Here is a 13,848-nt window from a genome sequence, read left to right on the forward strand (position 1 = left end):
AGTGTAACCATCCAATGTGCGCATGTATGTGCATGTGTTATGGCTCCGCCCCTCGTCCTGACGTCACTACTCCTCTCCAGCGTCTGTCTCCAGTCCTCCGGCAGAGCAGAGCAGAGACGGACGGTTCAAGGGGGTTGAGCTCGTCTGTCATCGTTAAAAACTTCTCGGACTAGAAACAAGCTCTTACTTTTTCTTCTCACTAATTTCCCGTTTTTAAAAACAAAAAAATTGTTTGTTTAAGGCAAATGTCGCTGGAAAAAACGGGGAAAAGCAGAAGAAGAAGCGTCGCGCGGCTCTCCATCAGCTACACTCTTCACCTTCACTCGGACCGTTCTCTGAGCGCACGGGAATTCCAGCCAGCCGGGAGGTCAGTTCACGTTACAACCAATTTTAGAATTACAGCCTCTGACTCTGTTTCAAAGTACTTAACCGCTCAGTTTAGTGGTTACCTCAGCAGAACTGTGCATGGAGACAAATTCGGCTTTACTCACATGATTATACACGTTATATATATTTATTCAGTTGCGCTGCTTCACACTGACTTTTTACTTACACTTATCCCCCATAATGACTTTCTATAGTGTTTTACTAATATTTAATAGCATTTTGTCTGATAAGTTGTTTTCATGGTGTGTAGTGTATATTGTTATTTTATTTCCCCCAACATTTTCATGTTTTCCTTCGTGACCTTTTTGTGTTATTATTTTATATACTATCTTTAAAGCGGTGGTTCAAAAGGAGAAGTTCAGCAGCAGCACAGTAAAAAGTGACTGGAAATGGCAATTTGGCAATTAGAGCTTATTGTTACGCGTGCACACGCTGTTATGCGCGTGCACGGCCCTCTCCAGCGCCTCTTTAGCCCTGCAAGTAAGGTCATCTGATAAGCTCAAAATCCTCTCCCTCTCAGCTTCAAGGTTTAACAGGAGTGTTTTCCATGTTAAACACAGACCTTTTGTCCTGTTTTCACCTATTCATCTTCATCTGCTTGTCCTCCTCCTCCTCTCCTTTTGTCTCAGCATCCTCCTGACACATCTTCCTCCTTTTGCACTTTTTTCCTGACTCTTCTCTTGCTGCATTCTCCCTTTTCCCCCTTTCTTTTCCCTCTGGTATTCTCCCCCTCCTGTTCCTTCCCAGCCCTGCTGCATCCGTTTTCCCCTGCTCTCTTCTCCCACTTGATGTGAACTGCCTACTCTTCATCCATCTCTTTACTCCCTCAAGTCCTTTCTCTTCTCCTCCCTGTCCTCTTTTGTCCTTTTATTCACCTCTGTCTTATAAACCTTCACTCCCCCTTTGTATCCTCCTCCTCTGTCCTTTCCCTTTCCTTCATTATTTCCTGTCTTTTCCTCCCTCTCATTTTCCTCCTCTTCCCAGTCTCCTCCACTGAATCTCAGTTAACACACCTTGCCACACGAACCAATCACCATCAAACTGACGTCACATTCATGCTTCCCACACCATAAAACATGGCATACTTAGTTTTTATAGTCTGCAAATTGGTCATCATGACCTCGTGGAACGGGTTGCTGCCTTGAAGTTAGATAATCACGTTTTTACACCTGAAGCTCTCTGGGTTGGTGAGGAAAAAAGTCCAAATGCAACCAATTATATTCTCATTATCTCCTTCCTTTTAAAAATGGAGCTCTGTCACATTAGCACATCCTCTATTATTATTTTAAAATGGGCTAAACTCCTTTCATGGAATTATAAATGCTGCTAATGTCACCATTAGCTCCTTTTGCATTTTCCCTGAATAATAACTTTCCCCCCCATCACTCAACTTTGTTTTGTAAAGCACCGCTTGGCTGTTTTCCTGCTGGAAATCGAGACATCGGAAGTGAGTTATAGCAATCAAAACACAAATTTAAGCGATTTGCCGCCCTGAAGCTGACCGGTTGACATGTGCAAAGTGCCACTTCTTCTTAAACAGCCATTTGCTGAAGAACCTCCTTCAGCGCGGAGGAGGAATTGACACTAAAACTGAGCACTTAGCGGGCCTCGTTTACCTGGAAATTCATCCCGAGGGGGCGAGAGAGTGGCGATTGTAATATTTTACGGATGAATTTATCCGGTGATGAACGGCAGCATTTGAGGGCAGAGCGTTTCTGCAGACTAATGTACTTGACCACATGCCAAGAGGAAGGCTTTTTTATTTATTACTTTATTTCTGCAGGGCAGAAATGAGCAGGTCGGCGGAACGTGGTGCTTCTCTGTGTGCAGACTTAAACAGAAAAGACGCTTTAAATGTATTCTACAAAATAGAAAAAGTCCCAGTATTATGGTTGCCCATAATACTCCTTTATTTGCCTCGTCATCATATTATTTGGGGATTTTTCAATAAAGAGTTGAGCCTTTAATTTGATCATTGATGTTGTGCTGGCTCATTTTAAGCTAAGAGAAGATTAATTTAGATAAATAAAAGATCCCTTTAATGTATTCAGCACACCGTGATATAACATCAACAGTAGCCTTCGGTCTCATTGGTAGTTCAATCACTTGCCTTGAAGTTCAGAAAAGCTTACATTAGGATCCGCCCACTTTGCTTAAGGTTGCTGAAGATCATTGGCTTCTTTTCCTGTGTGGATGCCCCTTGATCCATCTAGGGTTAGGGGTAGATTTAGCATTGTCATGTTTGGAAAAATTTGATTATTTAAAATGTGGTTAAATTACAAGATAATCCTACTCTTAAACAGGTGGTTAGAAGTGACTCAGGTAGATGGACAGGTAGGTAAGAAGACGGTTTGGCAGACAGGCTGATAGACCGATAGGTGGGTAGATAGTCAGATGGATAGGCAGGTAGGTATGCAGAAAGAGTGATAAACAGGTAACTAGGCAGTTAGGTAGACAGATGAACATACAGATAGGTTTGCATATAGGTAGGTAGGTAGATCGACAGATTGATAGATGGGTAGGTAGGTAGAAAAATCACACACATACCATAAAAAGTAAACAGTTTAAAAATACAATTAGTTGCATATATATATATATATATATATATATATATATATACACACACAGGATGGAGGCATTACTGTAAATGGACTGACAGGGACATTTCCACCTACACTGGTGGATCAACAACTCAGCATCCAGAGTATCTTAATTATTCCCAGTAATAGAATCAGAATCAGTAAAACCAGGAAATAAATGGATGTCTTGCAAGTGTGATTCACTTCCACATTGGCTTCACTTTATACAGTCTTTACGATCAGCATTTTTGGGGGCGGTTTAATTCCCTGTCCTTTCAGGCTCCTAGAAACATCTACGGTGGCCCACAGAGACCAATCATTAAACTCCTGTCCAATCAAACCAACTGAAAGAGAAGGTGAAACCACTAATTAGTGGTGACCGTTATCCTCATTCATTTTTAATTTCAGTTGGCAGCATGCAAACTTCCAAGGACATCTTTGCCCCGGAGTTCTTGCTTCATTTCTCCTGCTGCTTCATTTCGACCACATCGCAGGTGTAAACACACGTCCCCTGGTGCATGCTGGGGGCAAAGCTGCATCGCCTCGGGCAGGCCTGGTCGCCACTTGACTCAACTCGACCTAATGTGTTTGCGTCTCGAGGTTGGCACTGAATTAAACCCGAGAGCCTGTTCTCAGTTTCCTGCAGAACAGATGAAAGAGCTGACATTTAGTGGAGCTTAAAGTCGAATCAGACTGGCTTTTTGATGGCTCCAGCTTCACTCTTTTGCCGAAAGAGGTGTTTATTTTTCACATTAATGGAATGTGGAGGTTTTATCTCATGTTTACTGTTTGAAGATTTAGCTAACAAGCCTATAAAGGTGTTTTTATTTCATCTTACTAAACTGATCTCTGAGAATTACAGCACAAGAGGAAGTGAGGAGCTTACTTTGGGGTGCTTGATCTTGATTTAGGAGACTTTTACTCCTGCTTTGATCTGATATTGCTGCCTACAATAGATATTGTAGGTTAAGTTTAAGGCTTTGTCTTCCTGCCAGCAGATGTGTGCTTCCCATCAGAAACAGCCATGATGGAAAAATGATAAAGTCTCCATGAGCATATGGCTGCTGGAAATAGTCATTACAGTTACATTCATCCACAGGGATTAGGACCGGCCCACTCTCGGCTAATTAAACTTTCGACTCCCCGATGTGCTCATGGCTCCTGCGCTCCATCAGCCTGACCGAAATGTGTGGATAACTCGTAAACATTTTGACAACTCGCATGTGAATGCAATGCAAAGGCTGGCCAAGAAGCGCGCCGGCAACTCACTGCAAAGCCTCTAAAAGATGCTGTTTTGGCATTTTTACTCCCTCTGAATTGGAAATTTATCTGCAAACATGAAGTAGAACACAAGTGGGAGAGATCATTTTGCTCTCTGTAGTTGGAGTTATTATTTCTGTATCTCCTCGGTTCTCAGAGGCGATCAAACAAGCTTGTTTCTCTCTTGTCCTTTTAATGACTTGTGTCATTTTCCTCATCAGATCCTAGATGGGGGTTTTTCTTCCCTGACAAAAGTTTGAGCTTTCAGCACTCCATTTTTCTCAGAGCTGAACCTCCTGCAGTGAACTCCCCCTCCCTCACCTGTATCTGTCAGAGCCATCCTCACCTCCCGCTGCATTTAGCACTGATTGTCGTGGCATTATATCAAAGAGAGGACACGGTATTTTTGTCTGCCGGCTTGTTATTGATAGCAGCCGAGCCGGCTCGCTGAGTGCTCATTTTTGAACAGGAAGGAGGGGTTTTTATCGATGAGCTGCACGCTCAGGAAAATTAAATGTCACCTCAAAGGAGTTTGTCCGGCTTTCAGCGGGAGCTCCCAGGTGAACATTTGCAGCCATTAAGCAATTCCCCCACTTTCTCTTCCCTGCACACCCCACATCTGAGAGTCCACCTCCGCTGCAGTTTTGTTTAATCTCCAGAGAGGCAGATGTGAAAATATCAGCAGGTTTGCAACAGAGCAGCTGAAAAACTCAAGGATAATAAACACATGCATGAACCAAAAGACTAGAGGAAGTTTTGGGGGCTTTTTTCAGGTTTAATAGAGATAAAATGATTGCTCATTAAGGTAGAGTACTTAGTGTTTGAGCCACTGTAGTAGAGCTGAGCACAAAAAGAATAACCAGAGAACATTTCAACCTTGACAGTGGCGAGGATGCAAGAAGCCCTGCTGCTCATTATGCTACTGCCCAGATAGATAGGAGACAATATGCACCCCCCTCCCTCCATCACCACCTTCAGAAAACATGGTGGGTATTGGCAGCCTCAAAGAATACAATAGGACCATCAGACTATTGAACCCTACACAGCAATATCTTTTGTTCGCTTGTTCCTCTCCTTACATTCATCCTTCTTACTGTCACTAATCACTGACTTGGTTTCATCAGTTTATACTGTACTCTAGTATTCAATTGGATTTTTGTCCCTTATTCCCAGTGAAATGCTGGCGTGTCTTAGCCCACCCCAAGAGTTTAGCTTTGTTTTCTCTCCTGAGAATCAAGCTAGAGATGCTTTTTTTATCCTCTGAGATTATTAGGCAGTCTTCTTCTTGTTATAGTTTTGCTTTTCTGTCTTAGTGCAGAGTTTTTAAAACTTTTTTGTGTCTAAGGCCCATTTTCACAATTTCAAGACTTGCTTGTATTCATATCTGCACAAAATAGCCTCAGATCAAATCAGGTTTCAGGGAGAATACTAGAGCCTCTTTTTCACTGGAACCTATTCAGTTCGGCTCAACTCGACTTGGTTTCAGTCGTTTTCCATTACAATTGTGTGCCATCTAAATATGCACAGGATTGTTATAACAACACCAAAAGTCTAATGACGTCATTTATATGCAACACAAACACAACACAAAAATGGAGGATGTCGAGGTGATAGTATACATCCTGCTAGGTGTTTGGTTTTTCGTCAGACTGAGACCACGATGTTGGCTTTTGTGTAGCCATTTCCCTTGTTACCAGGTTTCAAAATTGGTGGGTTTGATTTTTGTGAAGGAGTCTATGTCATAACTCACTAAAAAAGGACCTGGTACCAGGTACTATCACCTAATGGAAAACTCAAAACCAAGTCGCAATGAGCTGTAGTATGCTACTGTCGGCTGCTCCCTTGCCATAAGGGGTTGCCACAGCGGATACCTCCGCATGTTTATTTTGGCAGCCTCAGTTGACCAAAGTGCTTCATAGGTGTTTTGAAGTATACACTCTACATTCAGTCACTAAATCAACAATTAAAACAAACTAAATGCAAGACTGTTTTTTTATAATAAAAGCCAGGGTATTTTGCTCAACTAAAACTGAAAGCAAGAGAGAAAAAATGAAAAAAGATGTTTGAAAAGGATTGAGAGTCTGGGCAGATCCTATGTGAAAAAGGTAGGTTGTTCAAAACATTAGGAGCCGCACCTGTAAAACCTCTGTCACCTCTGCTTTTGAGCCCGGATCTTCTGTTGTCTTACAAAGGCATCTTTGACTGCCCTTTTGCCAGATCTGGATCCAGCAAGACGCCTTGTCGCCAGTCTACTAGCATTTACCTTGCCTTCATCACCTTATCCAACACTTTCACACTGTTCACAAATGGCATATCTGCCTCTGGAGTGGGATCTAGCTCTCTTTAAAATACATTTTTCCACACGGGGATTTTTACTTTGCAAGTGCCTTTTCAGCTTGTTTGGCAACTTCCTCCATGGTCTGAGAGCTGCTGATGTCACGAGGCAGAGGTTGCATCGCCATCTGCTACCAGTTTTTCTCCTTGCTTTAGGTGGTGGGACTTGTGCACTGGTGGTTAGTCTTGGTTTACTCCACAGAAGTGTTCATTACTCCTCACTGTCAATCAGCGCCATTGATGTGTCACACTTTAATAAGTCCTACCATGCTGTAACTGCAAACAGTCTGGGTTTAGCTGGACTTCCCCTTGAAAGGATTTTTAAAATACTAGAAACTGGTTAATTCCTTGCCTTTTTTTGCAGTGTTATATCAACATTGGTTGAGGCAGGACACTCTGGCACAGCTGTATTTGGCTCAAAGCACATCATAGGGTGTAGTTGGTAATGGCTGGTTCCCCCCTTGTGCTTTAGAGCGCCTCACAGTCCCTGATTTAGAAACTAGTCTTAATCTGACGCTGAAAACACCCCTCTTTGCTTAGAATAATATTCTGAATTCTGACTCATTCTCTTAATTCTGATGCTTCCTGCTATCAAATTACTGCTTAGTCAGCAGTGTTCAGCGACAAACTGACACACAGCCATGTTTCTGACAGGTGAACAATGGCTGTAGGTTGATTTAGTCGAACAAGCCCCTGATGAGTCCATCAAATTCACCTCAGCTTCATCTGAATACTTCCTCAGTGGAAGGTTATACAATAACGGCATGTAACAATAATCGTCAATGCCAGACATGTTCAAAGAGAGCTGAGATTTTCACATAGTTGAAAATACAATCATTTCAAAAGGAGTAGGGACCTTAGACAAAGTATTCAGTGTGCACAGATACACTGAAGTTCTGAATATCACAATTTTATACTGAGGATTAACCTCCAACCCAGATGAAGCTCAGTTTTTGATGCTTTGCTTTTGGTTTTCTTTCAGTTTGCAAGCTTTGATGCTGCGTGATAAGAGGGAAGACAGTTTTTAGAAGAAGTTTTATGTTTTAAACCAACAATTTTTGTCCTCCAAAACTAGTATTGAGCCCTCTCAGGAACCTCTTCCAAAAGTCTTTTTGGTTGAGCAGCTGCTCAGAGGAAGCAAAAAGCTGGTGTACTCTCAATAATGCATGTCAGTAGCTACTAATAATACTGCAGCTAATTTGCTGTGTTGTCTTTAGTTGTGCGTGAAAGCTGCAAAGCATTACTTTATGAAAATGAGCTGCATGGGAATCCACCTGCACACATTACAGCTCTAATAATGACAATCAGTGAAAGGCATTTTCATAGCGCCTCCTGCAGTCTGTGTTGCTTTAATCAGATTAAAATGGCATCATTAGTGTGCAAATGCAAATGTCCCCACTGTCGCCGCTCGCCACGTCCTGCCGGAATAATAAAGTCTCGTGGGACGTTTTTGCTGCAAAACAATTTCTTGCCTCTCTAATCAGATTATAGTCCTCTGTTGCCTGTGTGTGTTTTTCAAATTTAATCACAGCTCATTTCTGACAAGGAAATTGGTAACTTGCTTGATATGGTCTGAGATATAAAATAAGCACTGTAATCGGTAGACTGAGTGCAAACAGCCTCTGAGATTGGCACGCAATTTTTTACATTTCTGTATGTGTATGTTCAAAAATGCTACATGTCCTGAAGTATGTGAACAGAACTGTCCAAATATTTGATAATTAAATCAGTCTTTGTAGTTTTTCTGCATTTTTGTGGTTTTGTCTCAGAACAGGATTGAATGCAGGTATATTTTAGATGTTTTTAATGTTAGATTACAATGTGAATATGGACCTGAAGCTGCATTAGTTTGGTGTAGAAAAACTCAACCACTACCTTTAGCCCACGCACACAACATAAGCTGTAGTTTCTGGCTAGTGTGATGACTACAGTTTCTTGGACGCTGAGTACTAGCTAGTTGTGAAACTCTTCCATCCGTATTCTACCACTTATCGATGTCCAGGTCACGTGGGTAGCTGTCTAAGCAAACAGGCCCAGCCTTTCCTCTCCCTGGCCTCCCTTAGTTCTTCTGAAGGGGAATTGAGGCAATCCCAAGCTGGCCAAGGGCTCACCTCAACTCAGGAAGCACTCAGGATTCATTTAGTCAGATACTCAAACCGACTCCAATACACTTTTTAGTGTATTGGAGTAAGGACTCTACTCTGAGCCCTCTCAAACGCTTGAGCTCCTCACCGTATCTCTGAGAGAAAGCTCGAAGGAAGCTAATATTGCCACTTATATCTGTGAAGTATCGGTGATCACATTCTTTTGGTTGTGGCTGTATGACTGGTCAGCAAGACTCCTAATATACAGTAACAGATCGATTTACTTTTTCCTTAAATCCTACGTCTAAAGGACTCCAGATCAAATTATACACATGCACACTTGGTATTAATATTCTCTATAGTCATTTCAATTGTATAAATGTGCATTACACCATTTCAATTTTTTAGATTACTTGTTCTTTTTGTGTGTGTGTGTTATTTTTAAGAGACTCCTTATTTCTTTAAATGTATTTAACTCTCTGTTAAATGAATATGTTACAACACTACAACGCTTCATGAAGCACTTCAGTCAGTCCACACTAAGTTTCCTCTTTTACCAGCTCACTGAGCTCATCCATGTTATTGTCCAAACACCTCCCATTCCGCATGATGATCGCTGGGACAGCTCCAACTCTGAAACCTTGTTGTTTCCTTCTTAGCTTTTGAGGATTGTGTCTCATTTCATTTAATAAAGATGGGCAGGGGAAACATATCTCCAAGCTAGTCAGTGAGCCTGTTGAGTTAGTTGCTAAGGGGACAATAAGTTTGCAGTGTTTATTCAAAATGTTGCGCCATCTGTTTGTGTCTTGTAAAGGGTCTAGATTTAAATCTGGGTTGGAAAAGGTGTTTACATCCATGGTTTTGAGCAATCAGCTATCACATAAAGGATATCTAAATACTCTTTGTCTTTGGATTTGTGTTCTTTTTGTAGTTTGACTCGCTTTTTAGAAATATCTACTGTTTCATGTTGCAAAGTTTTGAGGATTTGGAAGCGATAGAGGTGGTAATCTTCAAAACTTTGCAACATGAAACAGTAGATATTTCTAAAAAGCGAGTCAAACTACAAAAAGAACACAAATCCAAAGACAAAGAGTATGCAAAGAGTTTTCTACACTCTGTTATTCCTGCAAAGCAATAAAAGTGAGCTTCCCTTGTTCTTTACAATATGTTCTTGACCTTCCTCACTGCCACTGTGACTCAGAACTTAAATCTGTTTTGGATTTATTTCTTTATTGCTTTTCAATTGTTCTCATGAATCACATCTCTGTTTCTCCCCGACTTCAACACACTTGCTCTTTGCATTGATTCAGAAAAACGCTCCCTGTTCATGCTGGGGCTCATTTCTTTGCCAGCCTTATTTTCTGCTCCTGCAGCTTTGACCTTTGACTATGCTACTGATGTAGAAAATTAGCATTGCTTCTGGAAGTTGCACCAGATTTGCTTGAATGCCTAAGTGAGTGTTCTTGAATATTTATAATTGGCTGGGTGCTCCCATCCAGTCCCTAAATCCTTTGTTTGTTTCCCATTCAGTTGAAAAGCTGCCGATGAGCCAACATTTTTTTTTAAGTACCGGCCATGGCTGCCCATCGAATCATCAGAGTGACTAACAACAACCACATCCTGCCTCGATGTAAGTCTGAGGGGACGCTCATCGACCTCAGTGAAGGGGTGTCTGGGGCCAGTCTCAGCGATGTCAAAGGTCAGTGTTCAACTGCAGTCACGCCACTTTTGTGCAGTTGCAACGCGTTTGTTGCCCTTTGAGGTCCAAACCCGTGATTTGTTTAAAAGCAGTTTCATTAAATTTCACTTGAAATCTGTAATTTAAATAATTTGTTTTAATTTTTATGCTTTTCATCTTTTTGCAGTTAAATTATTCAGCTAAAAATAGGCTTATTCATTTCCGAGTTCTTTCACTTCACTGGTTTCATCTCATTACAGCTTTGTTTACATGCTCCATATACGCTAATGAGGTGACCTAAATATAGTAAATTCTGCAGTAAATTATGCGCTTCATCTGATCATACACACCTGAGAAAATATAGTTGGATTCAGATTATTAGAGACAAGCTTTTGGTTGTTCTGCTGGTACTGTGGCTATCTTATGATTTGTTTTTACTGAACCACTGACCCATTTGGATACAAGTCTCTCAGGGAGATCCAAAGTACGACTACCTAATTAGCTCAACTGGTTCATTATATCTGTCTCTGATTATGAGACAAGCACTGTTAACTACAGCACAGTGATTAAGTGCACTTACCTAAAGTAGGGCCAAACCAGCTACAAAACTCTTTGCAATCAGGACAACTACATTGTAATCTCTTTTCCTTTTCAGTGCCTTCTCCGAGTGCCTTAAGGCTGGACACTTCAGCCTCCTATGGAGCTGCACAGGAAGTTGTTGCCATAAAGGATTATTGCCCAAGCAGCTTTACCACTCTCAAATTCTCCAAAGGTGATCGTCTGTATGTGCTGGACACGTCAGGGGGAGAATGGTGGTATGCCCACAACAACACAGAAATGGGATACATCCCAGCCGCATATGTCCAGCCGGTCAGCTTCAGGAACTCTTCGCTGAGCGACAGTGGGATGATTGACAGTGCTGGGGAGGGGTATGAGGATGGACTAAAGGAATCTGGAGGTCTTGGAGAGTGGACAGCAGTGAGCCTAAGGCCCTCTCCAATTTACAACAACAGCCACTTTTCTGCAAACCCCTTTATCTGTCCCTTAGATCAAAACTGCAAAGAGGCAGATATGAGACACTCAGCAGATCTCAATTTCTTTGATGCTCTGGCATCACCATCGACATGCTCCAGCTTTAGTACTAGTACAATCGTGAACAATGGGTTTCACAGCTATAATTTTAACAGTACTAACCCCATCAGCCCCATCCAAGAGATTACACCTAACCTCCACAGGGATAATCCATTTTTCAGGAGTAAGCGTTCCCACAGTCTGTCTGAACTGTCCGTGCTACAAGCACAATCAAATGCAACCTTACCTTCTTCTGGATTCTTCACGGGCCTTAAGGCTCCATCACCGGAGCAGTTTCAGAGCAGGGAGGACTTCAGGACTGCATGGCTAAACCACAGAAAGCTAGCCAGGTCTTGCCATGACCTTGACTCTCTGGGTCAGAGTCCAGGATGGGGGCAGACACAGCCGGTGGAGACCAACATAGTGTGCAGGTTGGATTGTAATGGAGGGGTTGTTCAGCTTCCAGACACCCACATAAGCGTGCACATTCCAGAGGGACACGTTAGCCATGGAGACCACCAGCAGATCTCCTTGAAAGCCTTACTAGACCCTCCTCTGGAACTAAATAATGACCACTGCTCTACCATAAGCCCTGTGGTGGAACTCAAGCTCAGCAACATGGAGACCAAGTCTTTCATCACACTGGAGATGAAGGTATCAGTAACTGTGAAGAGAGAGAGCTGTCACACTGCTGAAGTGGTTTGTGTTCGTAGTGATTTTAAAGAAGGGCCTTATACACCAATCCCTAATGCTTACGTATACAAGGATACAGTGCAGGTACAGCTGGATAGTCTCGAGCCCTGCATATACGTGGCTGTTGTGGTTCAGTCACAGTACCTCAGCCACAATACAACTGTTTGGGACCACGTGCAGAAGAAGGTAACTTTGGGTGTATATGGACCCAAGCACATTCACCCATCCTTCAAGACAGTTGTGGCCATGTTTGGGCATGACTGTGCTCCTAAAACCTTGCTGGTAAATGAAGTCGGCCGGCAGTCTAGCTCAACTCCGCCAGTGGCCCTCCAGCTGTGGGGGAAGCACCAGTTTGTTTTGGGATACCCTCAGGACCTCAAGGTTGGTTTGTACTCCAACATGTCCAACTACCAGGTAAAGGCAAGCGAGGGCGCTGGCATGATTCGTGGATTTCAGGTAAAACTGGGGAAAGTGAGCAGACTTCTGTACATGATCACATCGCACAACCCCAGCAGCATCTCAGACTTTACTCTCAGGGTCCAAGTCAAAGATGCCCTCGATTGTATCCTGACTCAGTTCTGCGTCCAAACCCCACAGCCACCGCCAAAGACAGGCGCAAGGATTACAGGCCAGAGGAGGTTCTTGAAAAAGAAAGAGGTGGATAAGATTGTCCTCTCACCTTTAGCTGTCACCTCAAAATACCCCAAATTTCAGGAGCGGTGCATTACAAACCTGAAATTTGGGAAACTGATAAAAACAGTTATCAGACAGCACAAAAGTACCTATTTGTTGGAGTACAAGAAGGGGGATGTTATTGCCTTGCTCAGTGAGGAGAAAATCAAACTACGAGGGCAGCTGCGGACCAAAGAATGGTACATTGGATACTATCAGGGGAAGGTGGGGCTTGTCCACGCCAAAAACGTTTTGGTTCTGGGTAAGGTCAAGCCCATTTATTGGTGTGGACCGGACTTAACGACCACAATGCTGCTGGAGCAGATCCTGAAGCCTTGCAAATTTCTTACTTATATTTATGCGACTGTGAGGACGGTTTTAATGGAGAACGTTGGTAGCTGGAGGGCATTTGTGGACGCACTTGGATATGGGAATTTGCCATTGAATTATTTTTGTCGGACTGAGTTGGACAATGAACCAGAGAAGGTGGCATCAGTTCTGGAGAAACTCAAAGAGGAATGCACCAATATGGAGAATAAGGAGAGGAAGTCCTTCCAAAGGGAACTCATGATGGTAAGACAGAGTCATGAAAGTTTTGGTATTAATGTTACAGTATAACGATATAATGGATCATATTCTTGTTTGTCTATTGATAGATGGCTTAGAACGATCTTGGTGAAGCTAAATAGCTTAAAGGATTTTGTGACAGTTGGTGGAATATAACTTTATTTCTTTGTTTTCTGTAAACTGATTGAAACCTGAAATTTCCATAACTTATGTTGTTTTTGTAGTCCTTTATGTGTTGCATTTTTCAAGAACACAGACCAGTCATTTCCCACTCATAAACCTAGCTTGGTTGATCTGCCTCACATAAGTATATCTGATTTTTATTGGCTTCATAATATAGACATTAGACATTTGCATAATAAGCAAAAGATCCCTGATTTAATGCCAGGAGAAGACAAAGATTGTGGCTATCAGGGTGCTATTAAGGGTATCCAGTTTTTTAAAAAATCTGCTAACCTGATAACCAGCTAACCAAAGCCCTTCCTGTCTCATGAATTACTACTTTTGTGGCAGTCCTCATCCT

The 13,848-nt window shown here is 42.3% G+C and overlaps 1 protein-coding gene across 2 annotated transcripts in view; it reads left to right on the forward strand.

Moving 5' to 3' along the window:
• The first annotated feature begins 79 nt into the window (after positions 1–79).
• Positions 80–13,848, forward strand: part of LOC146491665 (SH3 domain-binding protein 4-A-like) — a 45,799-nt gene continuing 32,030 nt past the window's right edge. Inside the window, exons 1-3 of one of the 2 annotated variants that reach the window (XM_085150890.1) lie at positions 80–367; positions 10,175–10,343; positions 10,978–13,331. In XM_085150890.1, coding sequence (XP_085007016.1) covers positions 10,220–10,343; positions 10,978–13,331 — 2,478 coding nt within the window. In that variant the 5' untranslated portion in view covers positions 80–367; positions 10,175–10,219. The remainder of the gene's footprint in view (positions 368–10,174; positions 10,344–10,977; positions 13,332–13,848) is intronic. The other variant, XM_085150889.1, reaches the window with a different exon arrangement.

This window comes from Neolamprologus multifasciatus, chromosome 23 (genome assembly GCF_963576455.1).
Source record: "Neolamprologus multifasciatus chromosome 23, fNeoMul1.2, whole genome shotgun sequence".
NCBI classification, from domain to species: Eukaryota; Metazoa; Chordata; class Actinopteri; order Cichliformes; family Cichlidae; genus Neolamprologus; species Neolamprologus multifasciatus.